The 19,831-nt window shown below is 38.8% G+C and overlaps 1 protein-coding gene across 4 annotated transcripts in view; it reads left to right on the top strand.

Moving 5' to 3' along the window:
* RNF144A (ring finger protein 144A) overlaps window positions 1-19,831 on the top strand; it is a 61,888-nt gene that overhangs the window by 31,177 nt on the left and 10,880 nt on the right. For all 4 annotated transcript variants that reach the window (XM_048078573.2, XM_048078570.2, XM_048078572.2 and 1 more), the window contains 3 exons: window positions 5,045-5,190; window positions 18,709-18,813; window positions 19,014-19,074. In XM_048078573.2, coding sequence (XP_047934530.1) covers window positions 5,056-5,190; window positions 18,709-18,813; window positions 19,014-19,074 — 301 coding nt within the window. In that variant the 5' untranslated portion in view covers window positions 5,045-5,055. The remainder of the gene's footprint in view (window positions 1-5,044; window positions 5,191-18,708; window positions 18,814-19,013; window positions 19,075-19,831) is intronic.

Here is a 19,831-nt window from a genome sequence, read left to right on the forward strand (position 1 = left end):
TAAGTTGGCCTGCTTATCTTTATCATAAAATCTACCTAGTGGGTGAACTTGGCCTTATCAGAAAGCCATTATTCAGTTTCATAATGTAACTGTCAACATTAACAAAAAATATTTAGTCATTAGTTGATTCTGTCATGTAGGTTTCCTCCATATTTTCCTAGCTATATAATTCTACTGAGTATCCCTGGAAAAGCAAAGGAACAGAAAATATCATCAAGCTCAAACCCTGTCGGAAGGAAACAACTCCAACTAGCAGGACCCTTGTTCAACACCCTCAGCCACCAACCTCACTCGTGAACTGCTTTCTGCTCCCTTGGAGATCTTGTAGACATCTATTGATTCATGGGCAGTGAGGTATAGTTGTGGCTACCTAGGGAGGCTCAGAATTGTTTAGGACCCAGAGTGAAAATATTCACTTAACAGATGTGGCATCAGTGCTGGTTCCAGACTGCTGTGTAATAGCCCTGCTACAGATGATTTCACTTCAGAAATGAGTATTTTTTTCCACAGAAGTAAAATATTCAGAGAAACTGTGCTATAGCTGATGTGCTTGGTTCCTCCTAGCAAGAAGTATAGCCTGGATTATGTTAACTGGCGTTATTTTGACAAAAAAGGGCAATAGGAATGAGATCCATTTTTAAATCCTATTTAAATCCTTTCCTTTGACTTCTAAAAGAGCTGTTTTTCATCATGCTGACAGTAAATTCAGTTAAGATTAAGATAAAACCTAAAGGCAGGTGACTTTAAGTGTACATGACTAACTGTCTTAATTTAGAAATTAAACCCATCCCTGATCTAAAGCTTAAACTTAAATTCTGTTGAAAGCTCTATTTTGAGTCTTGCTAGGTGAAAAAGACCCACCAGCTAAAGCACACAGTGTATGACTATTTTATTCAACTGTATTCTCTAGTCACTTTTTTTCTCACCTAGCTGGTCATGTATCTGTGAAGTGTTAACTTGACGCAATTGCAACTTAACTCTACAGTGCCGTGAAATATTTGACTGAACAGTGCAATAAAAATCCATATGGCTTTATAACTTGTCAAATGACTTGCACAGAAGAAAATGTTGCATTTTCTTTGCTTTCACATAATTTTTCACAGAAATTTATACGTTATTTCTGTTTCATAGTTTTCATCAACTTTTTTACGCTTGGAAAGAAGGAATTATTCTGATCTTGGCTTATCAAAGATCAAATCTTCCAGTTGTTCTCACTTAACAATGCAGTCTGTAGGTGGCCAAAACCTAAGGGATTTACAGATCAGAAATCCAGTTTATCTTCACTTAAGTCATTCATTATTTCTGCACAATAATTGTTTGTTTCCCTTCCATACCCATCTTACAGAAGGAACAACACCCCCACTTCAAATACAACTTAAATCTTGTTGCTGTAACACAATGTTTCCATGCATTTATGCAGTGGTTCCCCTTTCCTGTGGACGTGCACGTGGCTGCAGAATTACTCTCTCATTATTCAGGTTGCTGACTATTTATGAAAAGAAAGCTCTGAACAGAAGATTACATCAGCTGTTTCCTGTGATTCCTGTTCCCTGCTTTTTGGGATGCTGTCACAGAAAATGTGCTACATTACCATATTTTTTACAAATTCAGTTTTACCAGATATATACTTCATTCTGCAGAAATTTAAAAATGAGGCTGACCATGGCTACAGTAGAGTTTGGAGTATGAACTGAAGACTCTGTTTTCTTTCTGCTCTTGTTTTCTAAGTTGATTAAGTCTGACTTAGTATATTTGTTACCAAGACCTGCGGAGTACTGATGTGTGTACTGAATTTGATAATCCACACTCATCTGTAATGACCTAAATATTAATTGGGGTAAAATTCGCTCAGGCGTGGGATTGGACTGTAGCTATACCTTTATTAGCTATATTTTCAAGGGCCTACTAGTAGATACTCAAAACTTTCTACTGGCTGGTGCTGGAACTGGTGTTCTTAAGCACGGGGGCACTCCAGTATATATTTTTCAATGTCTTGTTCCTCTACAGCTCCTTTCAGCTGCTCTCTCTTTCTCCTTGCTGTTACTTTACATCATTCTCCCTGAAACACTGCACATCACTAGAAAGCATGAGAATACAATCTAAAGCTATAAAAGACATGGCTATGGAACATTAGGAGTCCTTATCTGATTTTGACTGAAGATGATTTCTCTTCTGTGATTTTTTACCTAAAATATATAAATTATCCCTAATATATACATATATCTATATTAGTCATCATGATGTAAACACGGAAGCTTGTTAATTAGTTACAATGGTAAGCCAGATGATCATGAAGCAAGGTAAAATCTCTTGCTTTGGAAAACTTCATTCTTGGTGTTCCTTTACAGGGATGCCCAACAAAGATGCTCTCCTGGAACATGATAGCTTTCCATGTCTTTTCCAGTGCTAAGTGGCAGATCTCTTGACCCTCACTTTAATGTTACCAGTGACAATAACTTCCCCCTCCCCCCGGCCTTGCAAATGAATGTAAGATTTCATTATTAAAAGCAAAGACTATTTTTAATGTAGATTTAGCAGATCTAAAAGCCTGTGCTCTGCTTCTACTTGGTGCTGTGGTCGGGTTTTGTTATCACCATGGCTGAGTTCAAGTCATGGATTACATGCCAACTCTATCGGGTAGCCAATTTCTGCTGGCCTGCAGGACGCCACGTTGAAAGAAGCTGCACTTTGCTTCATTCTTGCCTTGCCAGAGAAGATAAAAGATAAATGTTTCCCATTGGGATATAATTGCCGTGTAGTCGTGCTGCAAAAAAATAAATTACCACAGTGATACCAGTAAGCTTCAAGTGTAAGACTTGGAGCCGAAAGGTTAATATTTTCCCCTGTATCATCGCTTAATTACAGATATTGAAAAAGCATAAGACTTCTTTTGGATGGATTTCATTGTATATTTGGCAAGCTTTTAGTCTGAATTGTGTTAGATTTTACATCTTTGCTGTAAAGCTTGCTAGTAGTTTGGTCTGCCTGACACTTCTAAGTGCACCCGTAACTTACATTTATCTCTCTTCATTGTTCATCTGCTGGTTTCATCTGCTTGCTGCAATAAGCAACAGATGTGCAATAAACTGGGCAGGATGAGCAAAGGACACTCGAGCTAATAGAAAACAGTCAGGTTGGGTGTGTTTGATCATTGCTTCTCAAATACTTCATAAGTCTTTCTGTAAATGTCAGATATACCAGAGCTGGGAAGAATAAAAAATATAGCTGGTATTTTGTGTTAAATTAAAAAGTAGTGGGAATTGACAGTAAAGCAGCAGTCTAATAGCCTCCAAAAGCTTGGGCTTTAATTTGTATCATGTTGGACTTTCAGGTTAAAGTCTCAGAAAAGACAGCACAGCGCTATTCTTATTTTGTGACCTGGAGCCATTATCCGTGTGCTGTTCTGCCGGGCTATTTCATCTGTTTCCTTCAAAACTGGGGATTTTGCGTGGGGGTTTTCAGAGAAAGGGATCCAGAACATCCCTGGATATGGAGTTCTTTAATTTTTCATCTATTCCCCTTTCTCCTCTGATGGCTGCGCTAGAAAGAAATGCAATTAGGCTCTGATTTTCTGGTGTCCTGAAGTACTTTTTAAGGGGCATCTTCCAGTGGGTTAGACTGAATGGAGGACTACTGTAAAATCTCCACTTTGTTTCAGAGAATTTAGAGATCTTGGTAGAGTCATGTCCACAATGAATTAAATACCAAAGGCTCAGATTTCACAACACTTCTTTGAAATCTTCATGTGATTTGTTTGGGGACAAAAAGCTGTCTTCTCCTGAATATCTGCCTAAACCTCATCTATAAGACACAAGTCATATTTGCTGCAGTTCTGGAAGACTTAGGAACTTCACAGGTAATAAGGCTTAGATATTGTAGTTCATGTCAGTGCGAAAGGTGGGGTTGGAGGGAAAGCTGTGATCATAGTTGGGGTGCTGTAACCTCCTGTGTGGGGAAAGGTAAGAAAACAGCCAGTTTGGGGAAAGGAGGTGGTGAGGTAAAGTGGACCTCCTAGCAGTCTGTGGATGTGAATTTCCCACTTCTGGAAGGTCAATGTCACTGTGACAATTACAATACTAGTAAATATCACATTAAGATTGGATATACTACATAAGTTACCCTAGTTGTTTGTGGGAGTGTTTTTTTTTTGTTTGCTTTTTCTCTCCCATATGTGTAACTTATAAATTAGCTTTTTTCTTTGTAATAATACATTTGGTATGTGTGAGGTTATTTTCCTTCTCCTTAGTCATTTGACAACTCTCCATCTGGGCCCTGAAGCCTAGGATAAAGATGCTCTGCTTAGTCCTATCCTATTGCTGTCTTGAGGGTGATATAAAAGTATTATAGCCTCTTTTTATAGCACATTTTTGTGTTATTTGTCCCAGTTGTTTGTTGCTGCAACAAAGCTGTGCTTTCGGCATAGAGCAAGCATTGAGAGAGGAATGCAGGCAAAGAAATGCTGAGGATGCCCAGAATATCCATCGTTCTTTCTAAAATTAACTTAGCAAACTGATCAATCTGTCATGCTCTTAGGAACAAAAATATCTGGCTCTGTGAGCTGCAATACCATCAGACTGGAAAAGGGTCATAACGGATCCTTGGCTTATGGAAGAGACCTAGCAAATCTTGCCTGGGTAGCTAGAGGGGGGGCGGTTAAGGAATTTGTTTTGAGTAATGGGTAACCAATGTCAGTGAAAGCAAGTTAATAACTAGAGCTGAAAATAACAAGAATTGGGTATGAGATTTTATGTATGTAATGTCAGAGACAAGTCTGTGACCTAAGGATGTGTCCTGATGTCTCTTGATATTTTGTCAGTGCATAGCACGGCTTTTTCCTTCTGCTTGCTGCATGTGTGCTCTGTTAGGCAGGAGATGTATAGCCTATTTTAAGTGCCAACACTGCCCAATTAACCATTGCTATTTATAATTTTTTTTTTTTTACCAAATAGCTAGCAATTGACGGTGGGGTTTGCAGTGGCAGAAAAGTGCAAAGTATCAACATAAGGAACTGATGAAGTATCTTGACTTTTGCTCTGTTTTTCAGACTGCTCTGCAATGACTACAGCAAGATATAGGCCTACCTGGGACTTGGTACTTGACCCACTAGTGTCCTGCAAGCTCTGCCTTGGTGAATATCCCGTGGAGCAGATGACAACAATAGCACAATGCCAATGCATCTTCTGTACCCTGGTGAGTTTGCTAATTTATTTATTTATTTATTTATTAGGCATAGCAAACAATGCACAATTCTTAACTGCAGAAATTATATGGGTTTCTGCTGAGTCGGTTTCACCCAAAGTGTTGATGCTGCACTGGGCATGAATACTGTTGCTACGTGCTTGACATAAATACCAGCGAATAGACTTTTCTGTTTTCCTGTTTTTTTGCTTTTGTTTATTAAAAAAAAAAAAAAAAGACTCAGCGATTTAGTATACCGCTGTTTACAGCTATGTCCTTATGTGTTACTCACATTTCCTTTGCCCTTTTATCTGTCTGCAACTTGGATTTTTTCAAGCCATGAACTTGCTTGTTACTAGAAAAATATCTAATATACTATGATTTTAAATTCATTGCGTATTATTATAATTTCATAACATTATTTTTTTACTACTATGTTGCACAAGTGCATGCCTGGAAAAAATTGGCTTTTTTCCAGGAATAGCCTGGAAAATCTTGGCTTTTGAGTAGAAAACAATGGTGAACGCAAGGGTAATGTACACTAAGGATCGTCCTTATAGTAAATCGGTATTGCTAGCTTATGGACAGAGAAACAAAAGTAATAAGTAGCTTTATTTCCACTCATATTAGTTTGGAATGAAAATGTTAGATCCTTTAATTTTGCAATGACCACAAGAACACCAAAAATCTTGTAATGATTCAACAGTGGAATGTAATTTCTAACAGAAATTTCTAACAGAACTTTTTTCTAATGTTGATGTAAGGATTTCTAAGTGATCTTTTTTTTTTCTTCTAGAAATATTACCTTGTTTAAAAATGTATTTATTCTGATGGTTATTGAGACAGTATAGGGGATTACCAACTAAACAGAGAGCCCCTTTTTGTTGCTGTGTGAATATAACAAAAAGAAGCAATTCAAACAGCTCAGTTTCTAATATACGTAATATTCCAGGAAGTTCAACTTGTCACAAACAACTTTAACGTTAATGTTCCAAGGGAAAAGATACAGTGAATACACAGGCAGGTAAATAGATAGTCTTGTTGCAAACACTATCTGTCCAATTAAAAAGTAAGTATTGCTTCATTATACACTTCAAAGGGAGTGTTTACTCAAGCATGCACAAGCATATAAAATTCACAAAAAAAAAACAGAATAGCAGACTGCATACTCTTTACTGCTCTTTACTGCACAATGGGTAGTTCTCAGAGCTGGGTTTTCTGCATCTCTCCATGTTGCCTGGATTGAGACAATATCTTAATTTCACTATTTTAGTAACCCTTAAGCGATAGCTGAATGACTGCATTACCAGATGCCTCTTCTTCCCCACTTTGTTCCTTCAAATGTTCGCTGCCATCCCTTACCTTCCATTTCTTCTTGGTGGAACATGCTTACTTACATCTTTCAAAATGGCACTAAGAGTAACCCGTTACAGATACTAAAGATGATGATGTAAACTTCACTGTTAACCAGTTCTTAGGGTCAGTTATAAGTAAGCTTATCATGGTGACAGTAGTTTCTTGTCTCCACCTCTGTTCAGCTGGCAGCATCAGTCCATTTTTTAACACCGATATTTGATTGTATTGAATAATTCATTCAGCTTTGACCTCCTTAAGAGAACCAACACATCTCTCTTGTCTCAGGATTTGTATGACATCTATGTTCAAGTGCCCTGAAAAACTTACATGCCCTGAAGTTTTCTTGTGAAGTAACAGGAAAGTAAAATTACCTTTGCTTTCACTGACTGGAGGTAGGGAAGGAAATGAGAGTCAATCTCAATCATTTGAAGGGGTAAACTATAAATCTGTGGTAGCCTAGGAATTCAGCATGACTGAACCTTAAGTTCTCAATCTCTACCTTCTGGACAGGTTAATATAATAAATTGCCTAAGGAAATACTCACATAATGAGTCAGGCTAAAGACTGTTTAACCCATAGTGAAGGATGAGTTTGCTGGCTGTGCATGGATTCCTCCAGTGGTGGTCTTCCATGTTTTTGGAAACTTGATGTTTCTCGAAGTCATCATTGCAGTCTTCAGTATGAATGGTGTTTTGTAAACAGCTAAATTAGTTCTAAAAGAAAAAAAAAACCCTTCTGACTTGAGACTTTGGATGGAATCTACATACAGTGGATTCAGTACATTATACTAAGACAAGTGGAAATACACTTGGGGAGAGATTTGACCTGCAGGGTTTTGGTCTTGGTGAATCAAATTATTTTATATAAATATATAAAACTTTGTTCTAACTTCTTGCTTTTTTGTAAAAGATTGGAGATAAATGGTGACCTCTGCAGTGATATGAGAGGGAAAAAGAAAAATGGATGTCAGTTAAAAGTATGAAAACTATTTTTGCTACAGCTCTTGCTCCTGGCTCTAGCCCTTCAGTGTAAATCTCAGCAAGCTGAGACAGCGTTAGTATGTATTACAAAGAGATCTTTCAAGTGAAATGCTACCGGTATGCAGGCAGAATTTAGATCACCTTGCAGATTTCTCAATCCTATAACATTTCTGTCTGCAAGTCTTCGCTCCTTTATAACCATAGAAGTACTGTGGTAAAGATCTCATGAAGGATTGTCTCTTCCCAACATTTATACAATAACACAAAATTGCTATTCAGAAAGATAGAATGGGGGCACTGTTTCCTTCTGCTGCCTGGCGGAGCTGTGCATGGATTGAATAGAGCTGACTGCCAGTCCTCTGCTGATCAGGCATAGAAGCTACAATTTCCCATCGTATTATTTTGCCAGTTGTGGCTATTAGTACAATACTCCATTATGGTTTTTATTGTTATGATTGTTAATGCATACACAATGCTGTGAGCTCTCTCAGGTTTTGTTCATCTCATCCATTAGGAATATATCTCTTGTTGGACTGCTCAATGTACCAGAAGAACGAAAGTCTAGAGAACAGAAAGGAAAACAAGCTATTTGCAGTTGTTTTTTGTTTGATTTTTTTCTGAGCATTGTCAAGGGACAAACTAATAATCTCTGTCCTCTTGGATTCATGTCAACAAAAGGGGGAAATCTTAAGCATGCTTTTAAAATTTTGGTCCAAAATGCTTCAGTGTCTTGCTTTTTATTAAGTCACTTTTTCTTACTAAGAGTTAGCACACATTAGGTAGCCTTAAATTTCAATATAGTGTGTCTCTTGGTAGTTGGTTGCCCCAGGAGAAGTAATAGATTTTTGCAAGTTTTGCTCAGAAAGCTTTTCTGACGACACTCATCTCTTTATGTAAGGAAATGGAGAGTAAAGCAAACAGAATCACTTCTTTCTTTTTGTTAGACTTGTATTAGTTCCTGCATCAAAATCCTTTAGTTATTAGGCCTCTGCCTGCTTTCTCGGGGGAAGCAAGAAGACAACAAGTTTAGTCCATTTGCTGCCTGAGGTTGTGACCATTTTATAATCTGATGAAATTCTCATGTCCTAAAGGACAGGATGTTCCCTTGGTGTGTTACAGATTGTATATGTGCTAATGTTACAACAGGTTTTTGTTCCATTTAATCAATTAGCTACTGGAGATCTGGTCAGTTTCCTGATTGTGTGTGTGCATATATTGTATACAATTTAAAAATAAAGCATACAGATAATGCTAAATGTGTTGCAAGTACAGTGATGCCACTACTTTCTCAAGCCAGGCTAAGGTCTTCTTACCTTGATGTCAGACTGTTCAGATTCATTCAAGACTTTATACCTTGCTGATAATTCTAGTACCAATGGTTTCATTGCTTTCCTTTCTTACATTAATAAATGAATGAAAATCAGTCAGGTAGGCAGTCCAGGGAAACAACTAGCTAAAAGAAATACGAAGTCTTTGAGAGAACTTACCTTTGTTGATAGAAAAATCTATTTTGATCACTCATGCAATTTACCTGGCTACCAATGGAAAGGAGGAGCGCTATTCAGATGTGAGATGAAGTCCTACAATTAGAAAATACACCAGCAAAGCCTATGTTAAGACCTACCTTCTGCTGCCTGTTAATGACTTCTTTTTGGCCAGCTGTAGATATGTGTATTAGCTTTGCTGTATTAGGAATTAACATTGCTATGCAATTTTATCTGTTAGTAGATAACTAACACTCTTATCCACAGGGTCTGCCTTAAGCTGTTGAGACAGCTGGCTCATCTTCCCTCGTTCTTCAGGTGTCCCCCTGCATTTGGTTTAACTGATTTGAGTCTTTATCTAAGTGTATTCTATTTCAAGAAGCATGTCAGTGGGATAGTGATAGACCATCCTGCTGTCACCAGTCCCCTTTAACCAGGATTACTGTATCTGCTTAATCTTGACTCTACACATCTGCTTACTTCTAGTCATTTCTCAAACTGAGCTTCCACATAGGATGAAGACCTGAACGGAAGGGAAGACCTTACAATCAACAAGGCAAATGTTATTAACCTGTCTGTAACTGGCAGTAGGCTTTTTTTTTTTTTTGCTGCACTTGACTGGAAGCATATAGAGCTTTGCTGGAAAGACAATAAAAAGCAAGGTTTACTTAATGCTCTCCCTCACTCCAAAAGAGGCAGTTTCCCCTTTCCCCAGGGCAAGACAGACCAGGAGCAGAGTGGATGGGAGCTTGGCTGCCTTCCCTGTCCAGCCACCAAGAGCTGCACAACTCACTTTGAAACAGGAGGGAGGGGAAAAACAAATGGCTTGTGAGGTTTTTATAGAGCTTTGAGTAGTTTTCTAGCAGCTGTAATGCTTTCCTGTTTCCCACCAGTTTTTGGCAAAGCTTAGAGCTTACTGCTTGTTCTCACTTCCCCCAGACCTTAGCAGAGAATTGCTACCAATCTGGGCACATGGTGTCAGAGGCCTCATGGTCAGAGGTCACTGGTCTTTGCACAGCAATTCACATGGCAGTCCAGGTTCTGACTCACAGGTGTTAGAGTGTCAAAACTCCCTGCTTTAATAATAAACTGGCCCATTTGCAGAGTAATTAATGTACAGTTGGGAACTGAAGAACCCTGAGTGTGAAAGCTGGGCTTGATCCAGAGCCTTCAGCTCTCTGCTCTCCCATGTGTTGTTTACTAAATGAGAGAAACGTTAGTTGTCTTCATTCAGATGTGAGAATTATTTCTTTATTGTTTGGTTAATGTTTTGCATATGAAAGTCAAAGGTTCTTTGTGCTCCCACTCAAAAATATTCATTCTGTTCTGAAATTAAAAAATAACAAACAAAACCACAACTTTCCTCATACAACTATATAGGGAAAGACTTTTTTGTTGTGTTTATATGTTATATGTGTCTATGTATGTAAGCCCATTCAAAAAAAGCAGTTCAAAGCATAGGCCAGCTGTAAGTCTTCATTGCATTCCCTTTCTCAATTAAGAAATTCAACTGGAAACACACACTTGAATTTTCGGTTTGTTTTGTTACTGTCGCTTGGTCCTGCTAGTGGTCTTTCCCAGCCATCAATTTCTATGCCTCAAATAATATTAGCCTTATTCTAACATTTCTTGTGCTGAAGAAGTCAGTAGGGCTCCTCTTTAAGGAATATGTCTCACTGAAAATACCTACATCTTAATGATGCATACATTTTTTTTTTTCTTACCTCACCTTTGTTTGTTGACTGATGGCCATATGGTGGCACATTCCTGTACTCAAACTGGCACAGTTGTACTCTGACACAGAGGGATGGTGCACCTGTTCCTAACATGAATAACCTTCTTTGAGTTGCTTGCATCAGTTGAGAAATGTGTTCAGTGAGTGCTGTGATATTGGAGTGAACAGTCAAAGTACTTGGATAGAGGCAGAGCCAAAGCAGCAAAGTCTGCCCCGCTGTCCACAGGAAAAATCAACAGCACTTACCACAGTGACATCTGTACCAGGGGAGTCTCTGCTCTGGGCTGTCGTGTTTCCCAGCCTGAGATTCTGCCAGCTGATGGGAACACAAAGACTTTTATAGCTGAGGGAAGGATGCTCAGATGGTTTGTCCAAAGATGTGGAAGCATCCAAGTTGTATGCATCTTCTACAGCTAAGCCACCACTTGGCCAACATCCATGGGCAAGAAAAAGTGACTGGATTTACGCTGAGAATATAGGCTATAGCAGGGCTGCAGAGCAGCTGGGGTAGTCTTTGAAAGCTGAAAATGCTGAAGGAGGAACAGGTGTGTACCTTTTGCAATCTGAACAAAAAAATGTGTTTAAAAAGAGGCCAAGTGTGCAGCAAGTAGAGGCAGGAACCCTATCCTAAATGGAGATTTTTCAAATTACTTTCTACTTTGGTGATAAGCATTTGGTGCCTGTGATGTTACCCACCCCTGGCCCTGGCCAAAGTCCTTTTCTCAGTGCATGCCTTCTTCCTCGCTGCATAGCAGGCCAAAGTTGAGCACTAGGTTTGCAGAGCTCTGGAGAGCCTTTGTAGGCTCCTGAGTGAATTTTTTGTGTGCCTGTGTAGCGTGATTTTTGCCACAGAAGAAAATGAAAGGATATAAAGAATAGCCCCGTGTAAGAATACTGTTATTGCTTTCAGATAGTAGATTTGAAGTACTATATATCAAGATAAGTGACTGTTTTCTCATCTGATTTATTAAGGATGATGAGTCAGCTACAGGATTAATAAAAAATGGGATTTTGATAGTCAAGATTTCTTTGAAAGTAAATTCTTGCCTCTGAGAAAATGTCTAGGGAAGTGGTAATGATCTGTTGAAGTTCAAAGTAGAATCTCAAACATTAGACATCTGTCTAGTGTACATCTGTCTCAGATCTAGATAGTTTGTGAGGTTGTGTATAGTTTATGTTCTTGGATTTGGTCAGTAATAGCTGACAGTATATCTAATAAATAGGAAAAAAAAAAAAGACTCCAACCATTGTGTGCGTGCCTCAGATCTTTGTGATTTAGTGTGCGTAGATATCTTTCAGTAAATCACTTATCAACCAAATGGGATTAAGGTGGTACTAAAAAGCCAGATTGTAGATTTGCAGCGGAGAACTGTGCACAGGGGAACAACAGTGCAAGAGTATTTTGAAGCTGAGCCTGTGATTAAATAAGAATAGAGTTGAGCAGGATTATAACTACTGCTTTGCAGGAAAAAAAAGACTGCATAGTAGGTTGGGAAGAAGCTTAAAAGCTCTCCAAGAAACCTACCATTTTTTCTTCTCTCACATGTTTTCTTTTCTAAGTATACTACTGAAATTTGGCAAAGTGTTTTTCTCTTTCTATAAAACACTACGATTGAAAGCACCAGATAACCATTCCTGTTGCTTTTAGAAGGATGTATACAAATATTAAGGAAATTAGCATATAGCAGTAATACATGGCTACAGGAATTCCTACTCTTCAGGAATATGAAAGTCTTAGGCTCAAAAACCTTAAGCTATCATCCTTTCTTCCTCTCCAGAGACTATCCCAGCTGTAGACTGTTTATTTTAGAGGAGTTTTTCCTCTTGAAACTGTTCAGCTTTGCTTTCTAGAAAGACTCAATTTAGTCAATGTTTTCTTTGGGGTAAGGCTCACCAGTCCAGAGTGCATTTGCTGCTTGGGATAAAGGGAATGGCAGTGATACTCCAAGGGTATTGGCTTCCATCTGAGACATAGGTACCCAAATTCATCTTGATGTTTCATTTGTAGCAAGAAATACTCACTCATACACATGCTAACCCTCCCTGTCCCCAGTAGAGGCTATTGCACACTGCATCTCTATTTACTAGTCTAGTCCAAAGCTAAAAACTTAGTGTTACATCACATTACCCTTGAAGACTTGTGCGGTGTCTGCCAATATAAATACCTGTTCACCAGACAGACTGCAGAATTAGCTTAGCAGAATTAGCACAGAGCAGTGGAATAACCTTGGTATTGTGCTATCTTCCAACAAGAAAAGAGATGGCCTTCTCTGTATTCATTTATGAACAACGTAAAGAAGAAATCCTGGAATGCAGAACATAAAAACGTTATTAAATGCTACCAAAAGTAGTCGTTGCAGTATATTTTCTCATATTTCTTATTCATCATTGTACCTTCATCACATGGATTTTTAATTTTGGTTTAGTAGATTTTTAGCACAAAAAGATTTGTAGCTACAAAACAGGGCTTCTCACTCAGTATTCTTTCACATTTCCTTCTTTCCTAGAATGTTAGGCAAAAAGGAATGATCACATTCATCTGGCCTGATGTCATTTGTAATGTAAACCATAAAATACCAGCCAGCGTTTCCTGTCTCTTCCTGTGGTTGAATGCAAGTTTATATAAATATATAAATGTGTGTGCATATATGTACATATATTTATAGAAGTTCATCTAATCCTGTTTTAGAGATGATAAACAATTTGCTAAACTCGTAGTAATTTTAGTAATTACTAACTCTACATGTTAATAATCATCTTGGAAACATTTTCTTGTTCAGAACAAACTTTCTTCCCTGTGTTATTTTCCATTTCCCGTCTTTGCATTGAAATTTAGGACAACTAATCTTAGAATCAGAATTTCTACTTTAAAAAAAAAAATAATCTCCAGTGTTAGAGAAAGCATGTCAGCCCTTACTTGTGTCCCTGAAGTGGGATTGCAAAACTTAGTGATTGTCAGCCCAAGATGAAGGATTATTTTCCTGGCTAATATCTGTGCGAAATAGTAAGTGCTTTTATCCAACTTTAATATTAAACTTTTACCAAGTGCTTTGCAAGATTTTTTTTAAGGACATAGTGTACACTAGGTTTATTTCCTTTTATGTATTCCTTTCAATTTTATCAGTAGATCTTAATGTTTTTGTTGTTGTTGTTTTCTTTGTTTTTTAAAATGTGTTACCAATACCAGCATACAACAATTTTTGTGAAGTGCATGTTTCATTTTGGGATGGGTTGCGGCTTACTGCCAGCACTAAAATACATTTAAAGCTTTAAGAAATAAATCAAATGATATGGTGATAATATATTTGGCTCTGCAGTCCTGTCATGCTTTTTGGCCTTTCCAAATCCATTGACTTATTTATAAAATTTCCCATATGACTTGGCACTTACATCTGCAGCATTAGTGTAGTCAGAAATATGCATTTTGAGAAAATCCACCTAGCAGCTGTTAAGAAAATAATACAGCATAATCTTTTTGCCTGCCTAACTCTCAAATAAAAAATGACATCTCAAAAAGACATTGCTTGTTTCCTACGATATTAGCAATAACGTGTTCTTGATAGCAAACTTGTTACAACTTTTCAAGAAGGTATGCTCTTATACGTCAAAAAAAATGAAATTGTTCACAAAAAATACCTTCAAATCTTTCTAATTTAGTGCATTCTGTATTGCAAACCAATGCCTTCTAAGTGAACGTGTTTTTTCTGCCAAAGTAGGTGGTAGACAAATGTTGCCCTATGTGGAAAAAAACTGGAAGTAAGATTCCTTCTAATGAGTTATGGTGTCTTTTAGGGTTTTTTTTGTTTTTTTTTTTTTTTTCTCTTTTGTGTCAGAAAAACAAGTCAAAGCATCGTCATCAGAAATAGGCACACTTGTTCAGGAATTCTCCGAAAAGAAAATGAAAATCCAGACATTTTAATTCTTTACATTGAGATTTTGCTATCTTCTGCACAGGTTTGTTAGAGTTAAATACAGCAGAGTAAGATTATTTGTTGAGGTTTGGAAGTTAGGCAAAAAGTAATGTTTTTGATTCTCATAGGGTGCTTTGATCTTTATAGCATTAGACAAAAAGATGTTCAGCTCTAAAGCAACAGCACATCAATCGTGATTGTTTCTTTCTGAGCAGTGTAGTCCTTGATGTACAGAGGTTATAAGGACAATTCATTGTGCATAGCTTTAAATATCAGGCTATATTGACAACTTTGGAAGTGAAGTTGTTCGATTAACCATCTATTGCTGAGGCGAATAAAAATAAGGAACACAAAAGGAGTGTGCAAGCACAGAGAAAAATACAGGTGTAATGCTCAGGGGAGCTAACCAGGCTGCTCTGACTGATCTTGAACTGTTTGGCAGCAACTGGGGCATGAGACAGCTGTTGATGTGCAAATGTGTTGTGCAGTGGCTTGCTTTCTTTTGCCTAAGGGATATTGCAAAAGTTATATGGTAATGTAATGATAATATTTTCATGATAGTTTATTACTGTATTATAGCAGGGTTCCCCAGGGCTCCATTTTAGGGGAAATTCTCTTAGAATGATAGAATCATTTAGGTTGCAAAAGAGTTCCAAGATCATTTGGTCCAACCTTTAACCTAGCACTGCCAAGTCCACCATTAATCCAAGCATTAAAGCTAAGCACTACATTTACACAGTTTTTGAAGACCTCAGAAGATAGGTAGACTCAACTACTTCCCTGGGCAGCCTGTTCCAGTACTTCACAACCCTTTCAGTGAAGAATTTTTTTTCTAATATCCATCTAAATGTCTCCTAGTGCAATTTAAGGCCATTTTCTCTTGTCACGGCTCATCACTTGGTGCTTGGGAGAAGAGACTGATCCCCACCTTGCTACAACCTCCTTTAAGGTAATTGTAGAGTGAGAAAACATCCTCAGTGTTTTCCTAAATGACTTGAGTGTAGGACTAGAAGGTGTTTTGAGTAAGTTTGCAGATGATACTAAATCGGGAGGAGCTGTTAACTCCATCAAGGGTGGAGAGGCTTTGCAGAGAGATCAAGACAAATCAGAGAGCTGGGCAACCACCAACAATTTGAAGTTTAGCAAGAGCAAGTGCTGGATTCTGCACCTGAAACAGGGCAACCCTGGCTGTAAGTTCAGAATGGGGGATGAGAGGCCAGAGATCAGCCCCACAGAAAGGGATCCGGGAGTTCTGGTTGACAGCAAGTTGAACATGAATCAGCAGTGTGCCCTGGCAGCCAGGAGAGCCAGCTGTACCCTGGTGTACATCAGGCACAGCATTGCTAGCGTGTCCATTAAAGAAAGGCTAAAGATGTATATTAGGTTTATAAGAGTTTTCTATTAGGATATTTTCTCCTAATATGGGACCACTAAAAGCAGTGTGGAAAATGAACAACAGTTTATTTGTCACCGTCCTATACAAGATCTTTATCTTTTAAAGAATTTTGCATTGTGTAACTGGGCACCTCATCCTACTGTGCCGTTTTACTTGCATACTGGTACATTTCTGGTACTGCAGCCAGTTTAAAATTTTTGCTGCAAGCGGAACATCTTGTGTCCACTCTCAAGCCATGGGTAGCCTTCAAACTCCCTGCAACCGTTCTGGATTACTGCTTTTCCACCCGAAAAATCTCTGTAGTGGGAAAGTCTAGAGTGGACAGAATGCTTAATCCTCTACCTAATTTACAATGTTATTTCATGGGCTCAAGACAGCATCTGTATTCCCAGAAAGCATATAATCAGAAGTGCACTTTAGCTGGGTTTATTTTAAGGATACAAGGGCCAGTGCCACGTCAGTGGAAAGGGAAGGTATTGAGCGCTGCTTGTGGCAGGGATGAACTGTATCATTCCTTGGAAGACTTGAGGAAAGAGAAACAAATCGAATGAGCTTTGGCAATGCTCCCAAACAGGCCGAGGAAGAGAATTAACCACATTAATGATTAATGATAGCAAAGCTCATTCAGCTTGAAAAGTACTTTCTATAAGTGCTAAGTGCTGGCATTAAAAATGCATGCACTTTCACTTTAATCTACACTTGGCTTGAAAATGGAGGGGAAAGGGAAGAGCCAGCAGTGTCATTATGGCAGTGCTAATAACCTTGCTACAGCTGAAATCACAGCCTGCCAAGGCACGCAACCTCTGGCCTAGTTCTTACAGAGCTCAGCCAGCTGTCCTTGCTGCTACCCATCCTCTTGAACCGCTCCACCACCCACCCTGCAGGGCTCTAAGGGACAGGTTGGAAACCTTCTGCAAGACAAGCATCTGCTAAGTGAACTGTTATCTTTGTTAAATTCTTGCTGGTAAAGAAGATGTATCCCATAATCCATCACATAGGGATTTTTTTATGCATACAAAACATTTAAAGGTACCAGTCTATTTTTCTTTTCCAAGAAATAGACCTGTCCTCTCTGGTGAGAGGGAGATGCGGGGAAGGGGAATCTGACAGAAATGATTAGGAGGCTATCAAGGCAGTGGCACGTTGTCACCAGCAAAGCTGTGTACCACAGCAGCAGAAATTATGCAGGTAGGAAGTGAAGTTTTTGCTGCAATCAAGCTGTGAGAGGTAACATCCAAAATAGAGCATTAAGGTACGTTAGAGCATTAAGGTTCTCTGAAAGAAGCAGAAAAGATGTAGTGAGAGGCAGAACTGAAGATAAAGAGAATGAGTGAGCAGAGTGAAAGTCTGGACCATGGCAACTGCAAGCCACCTGCAAAGGGTTAGGCTGGAAGTGTGCTTGTTGGCAGGCCTGGTTGGTGGCGTGGTTGGAGAAAGAGGTGACTTTGTGCTCTGAACTCTGGTGAGGCACACTGGACTCAGCGAGGATGAAGCAGTCCTTTGACTTCCCAGGCTGATAGCAGGCTGGTGGCTGCATTCCTTTTAAAAGAGTAGTCTGGAGACGCTATTTGAAGTCCCCGTTCTTCCTGCTTGCTGCAAATGTGCAATTCCTCTCGCCTCCCACCCATCTGTATGCTGAGCTTGTTTTGTATCTTCATTTTGCTTTGCTGTTGGTCTATCTTCAGTGCATGTTCCACAAATCTGGTAACAGAGAGTTGGGGATCTGCTTTCTATATTTGTCCTTAGTTTGCCATTGCCAGCTGAGCTCGTGAGATCTCCAACACAGGGCAGCCCACCCGATGGGAGCAGACCCTCATTTGCTCTTTCTGTGTAATGTCAGGCTGGTCGAAGTTGTGGGGCATCTGCAGAGGAAAACATTTATTTCTGTACATCTTTCCCCTTTCCTCCCCAGCAGACACCTGCGTGGTAGCTCTCAACTTGATGTGGGAAGTATGGAGGTGGAGAGGGGTGGTGGTAATTCTTCAGGACTATTTTTCTAAAATATCCACTTGCCCTCTCTCTTGTCAACATTCATGCTGTGTGCCACTGTGTCAAGATGCCACGTTTTCACTTACTAGGTGAAATGCTGTGGTTGCTAGGAGAGAAAAGTATTAGTATTACCAATATTTATTATTCAGTCCCCATGGAAACTGTAGTTCTTCTGGGAGTCCTAATTCTCACATTCCTGTTTCCTATGGAAAAGATACATCTTTAACCATGAAGTTTAGATAGTTATTTTCTAGAAATAGCAAGATACGCTCCCTTTTGCTCTCTGGTGTTCTTGACAGATGTCTGTCTCTGGGTAGTTACTGCTTACTAAGCTGTGTTGTGGTTTCCAGTCACATGAAGACTTTCAGAATGTGGTTTTTCCTTTTTTTCCTAGATCCCTCTTTTATTTGTCCCTTTTATTATTATTGCTATTGTTCTTTTATGTACTGCATATTTAAATTGAGGAAGAGTTATTTGATAAGGAAATGAACTTGTTATTTTCTGCTTGAGAGTATAACCATAGCACAGTCTGTGCACACAGACCATGGTAGTAAAAGGGGCACAGCAGTATGTTTTTCAAAGAAGTTTGAGTTCTTCAGATTTTCAGAGGAAAAGTGTTAAAACATTGAGTGGTTTATTCTTGATGGAATAGTTAAGTCAGTCTTTGGCTCTCCTACAGTGCCTAAAACAGTATGTGGAACTTTTGATCAAAGAAGGTCTAGAAACAGCAATCAGCTGCCCTGATGCTGCTTGCCCAAAGCGAGGTCATCTGCAAGAAAATGAGGTATGTTTTTACTGCAAATTGTTCATTTTTTATTTTCCTTTCCATAGTGTTTAAATGTGTCTTGCTCTGTATGTTACAAATGTCATTGTTGCCATCGTGCCTTTTTAATAATTCTCTAAAGGTCAAACATTTTGTCTCCATTTGTTGAAAATACCCTTGCTGTTCTTAATTGGAAATTTGTCTTTTCCTTTCTTCAATAGATTGAGTGCATGGTTGCATCAGAAATAATGCAGAGGTATAAGAAGCTACAGTTTGAAAGAGGTAACATATGTAACACTATCTACTGCAAGGCAGTGGGAATGGTGTCACTCCTCAGTGATCCCAGAATCTGGTTCTGTGCAAGTTCATGCAGTGGTATTGTGCATTAATTGGTAATCAGAAAACATAAATAAATAAATAAATAAATAGTTTCTGCTTTCGTTGGCATGATACCCATTGCAACATTCTGGGAATAAACTAAGGAAAGAAAATTACTATGTATTATATTGCCCTATAACTAAGGGAGGGAGTAACTTCTATTTAGGGCATTACTGTCTGCGTTAACTCTCAGTACTGTAGGGGCTGGCAAGGCAGAGTGGCCCTTTTTATTGAGGAACCAGCATCTCTTGTGCTAGAATCTGGTGCAGAATTATTAGGCAGTTGTGTATGTAATAATAACGTGAACCTTATTTTTTATGAGCATGTAAGCTGACTGGGTGCCTCTGGTTATATGAAACTGCATGGAGTTTTGTAAAGAAGGTACAGTACGTGTGGCCATAGAGAACTTAGAGTAAGGCTTTTGCTGAAGGAAGGACCCAGCCAAGAGACCACTAAAGTCAGTGGTAGGTTTCTGTTGACTTTGGTGGACTTTGAAATATGAATTGACTTACCAGTAAGCAGTCTCCAAGAGAGGGATGAAACTGGGTAACAGTTTAACACTATTGGTAATCATGTGGTTGCACTAGCGCAGAGATCACCTTGAAATACAGTCCTACTGGGCAAGGCACTGAAGAAAAATGCCACGTCTCATTCTCAGAAT

The sequence above is a fragment of the Anser cygnoides genome, chromosome 3 (genome assembly GCF_040182565.1).
Source record: "Anser cygnoides isolate HZ-2024a breed goose chromosome 3, Taihu_goose_T2T_genome, whole genome shotgun sequence".
NCBI lineage: Eukaryota > Metazoa > Chordata > Aves > Anseriformes > Anatidae > Anser > Anser cygnoides.